The sequence below is a fragment of the Marmota marmota genome, unplaced genomic scaffold (genome assembly GCF_001458135.2).
Source record: "Marmota marmota marmota unplaced genomic scaffold, marMar, whole genome shotgun sequence".
Taxonomy (NCBI): Eukaryota; Metazoa; Chordata; class Mammalia; order Rodentia; family Sciuridae; genus Marmota; species Marmota marmota.
Window position 1 is genome coordinate 23,616 of NW_026008336.1, and position 2,857 is coordinate 26,472.

General features: G+C 34.9%; 1 protein-coding gene across 1 annotated transcript; it reads left to right on the forward strand.

Annotated features, from left to right (window-relative positions):
* Positions 1–660: 660 nt before the first annotated feature.
* LOC107133786 (olfactory receptor 2B11-like) lies at positions 661–1,599 on the forward strand. Its single transcript, XM_015475978.1, has one exon. The coding sequence runs from the start codon at positions 661–663 to the stop codon at positions 1,597–1,599; it is 939 nt and encodes a 312-aa protein (XP_015331464.1).
* The last annotated feature ends 1,258 nt before the right edge of the window (positions 1,600–2,857 follow it).

Sequence of the window (2,857 nt, forward strand, 5' to 3'; positions counted from 1 at the left end):
ACTCATAGTAGGCTTCCTTGTGGCATATTTGTGCATACATATACCATAATTTGGCCAATTTCAATCCCTATGACCTCCTCTTATCTTCCTCTTCTCCATCCCCATAACTTTTCTATACCCTAATATTCTCCCTTCTACTTTCATTAAATCTCCTTTTTTCCCTTTTGCTTTCCCAATACCTTTTGTATATGAGAGAAAATATACTTGTTTTTCTGCATCTGGTTTACTTTGCTGAACACATTCCTGTCCAGTTTCATCCTTTTTCCTGCAAGTAACAACTTAATTTTTTATTGTTGGCTTTGTGCTCTATTAATTCTTCTGCAAGTCAGAGTTCAACAAACAATATTTTTATGTTTTCAAATCAGTCAGTTCTATTTTTCATATAATCCTATTCATAATTTAAGGAGATAGCCATATTATACTTAGAAGGAAATTCAGATTCAGAATGGTGATCTCACCTATTGAAGGTGACTGATTTTAACTTACAGTGCTATGAAGAAAAATTGGGTCACTTGATACAAGATCATTTATATTATTCCCCCCAAAAGTTACTGTATCCCATCTTTCAATAGTGCATAAACAATGCATAATAATATATTATCATTATTTATGAATCTTTTTTTATTATTTCCCTATTATAGGTAAAACAAATTGGAAAGCATGGTACTAATTAACAATAGCCACCCTGATGATTTTATTCTACTAGGCTTTGCTGACCGTCCTTGGCTAGAGTTTCCAATATTTGTTATTCTTCTCATAACATACCCCATGGCCATGATGGGAAACATCGCCATAATTCTGGTGTGCAAGATAGATGCCCATCTGCACAGCCCTATGTATCTCTTCCTTACCAACCTTTCCTTTTTGGACATGTGTTACACCACCAGCATTGTGCCTCAGATGCTATTTAACCTAGGAAACTCTAAGAAGACCATCAGCTATGTGGGGTGTGCACTTCAGCTTTATTTATTCAGCACAATGGGAGCCACTGAATGTCTTCTCTTGGCTGTCATGTCTTTTGATCGCTATGTGGCCATTTGCAGACCTCTGCACTACACCCTCATCATGAATCAGCGCATTTGCATCTTATTAATATCCATTACATGGCTATGTGGACTGACCTATGCTATCTCAGAAGCCACACTTACATTACAATTGTCACTGTGTGGCATCAATAAACTGGATCACTTATTGTGTGAGATTCCAGTTTTGATAAAGACTGCCTGTGGGGAAAAGAAGGCTAATGACCTCGCACTCTCTGTGGCATGCATTTTTATAATAGCTGTTCCTCTATGCTTAATTCTTGCCTCCTATGCTAGCATTGCTCATGCCATACTTAAGATTAAATCTTCTGAGGGGAGGAAAAAGGCCTTTGGAACATGTTCCTCTCATCTCATTGTGGTTTTCTTATTTTATGGTCCAGCCATTAGCATGTACCTTCAGCCCACCTCTTCCATTTCAAGAAACCATCCCAAGTTCATGGCTCTCTTCTATGGAGTGATGATTCCTACAATCAACCCTTTTATCTACACCCTGAGGAATAAGGATGTCAAGGGGGCACTAGGCAATATGGGAAGGAGCATTTTTTGTTCCAAGTGATACTTTGGAGTCTTTAAGTGAAATTATTTCACAATTACAGTAAGCATATACATCATGTTGTAATAACTCATTCTTTTCTCAAATCTAGTCTCAGATTATCTGTATTTCTTGAACATGCAATATTTTTCCTTATAATCATGTTAAGCAATTATCATAATTAAATTATGATATTCTATTAATATGCACCTGTAATGGCCTTTTTTGGGGGAGGGGGATATATTAAAATAGGTCTATTCAGATTCCCACATGCTGAAATAGTAACTCTGTTAAGTAGTTTAAAAATTGACAATATATATTATAATTGTTTAATATTTTTCAGTTTTAGTTGGCACAATACCTTTATTTTTATGTGGTGCTGAGGATCAAACCCAGGGCCTTTCATGTGCTAGGTGAGCACTCTACCGCTGAGCCACAACCTCACCCCATATATTATAAATTTATTAGTGCAAGCTAATTCTCAGAACAAAAGCATGGCGACCATTTATCACTGTGCTGCAACAATTCACCTAAGAAACGTTTCATCACAGTGCAAATTTTGCAGGCATGTATGTGAACAGACTGGCTTTAGTATGCATTCTGTGTGAAGTATTCTATGCTTTAAAAGAATAATAAGTCTCATACATTTATCAACTTCAATTTGTATAGTTACTAGGACTTTTGAAAATTACATTATAATTTTTGCTTAATGAAAAATGTGCAGTGTTTTGTATGTTTAATGGATTTATCATTAAATATTATGAAGGGTCAAATAAAGTGATATATTTCCTAAAAATCCTTCAAGATATTATAAGTACATGTCTTCAGAATCAGCAACAGAACAAGGAATTGAGATTAATAATTATTGGCAATCTGGCAACATTTATTCAAATAAGTTGGAATATTCTGGAATGTCCTCTTAGACTGTGAAATAATCAGTATGAGAAGAAATAATTTATTTCTGGAATGAAAAGCAATTTTGTTATGTCAACAAACTATGAGTATATTTTACTAATTAAAATTTTGAATGCAAGTAATGCTCAAAATTTGTAGATAAAAAAATAATGGGGCCAGGCATGGTGGCACACACCTATAATCCCAGCGGCTTGGAAGCCTGAGATAGGGGTATCTCTTTTTTTTTTAATTTTTTATTGTTGGTTGTTCAAAACATTACATAGTTCTTGATATATCATATTTCACACTTTGATTCAAGTGGGTTATGAACTCCCATTTTTACCCCGTATACAGATTGCAGAATCACATCAGTTACACATCCACTGAT

Bases quoted from the DNA above. Each gene is read 5' to 3' on its own strand.
- LOC107133786 (XM_015475978.1), top strand. From the start codon at position 661: ATGGTACTAATTAACAATAGCCACCCTGATGATTTTATTCTACTAGGC.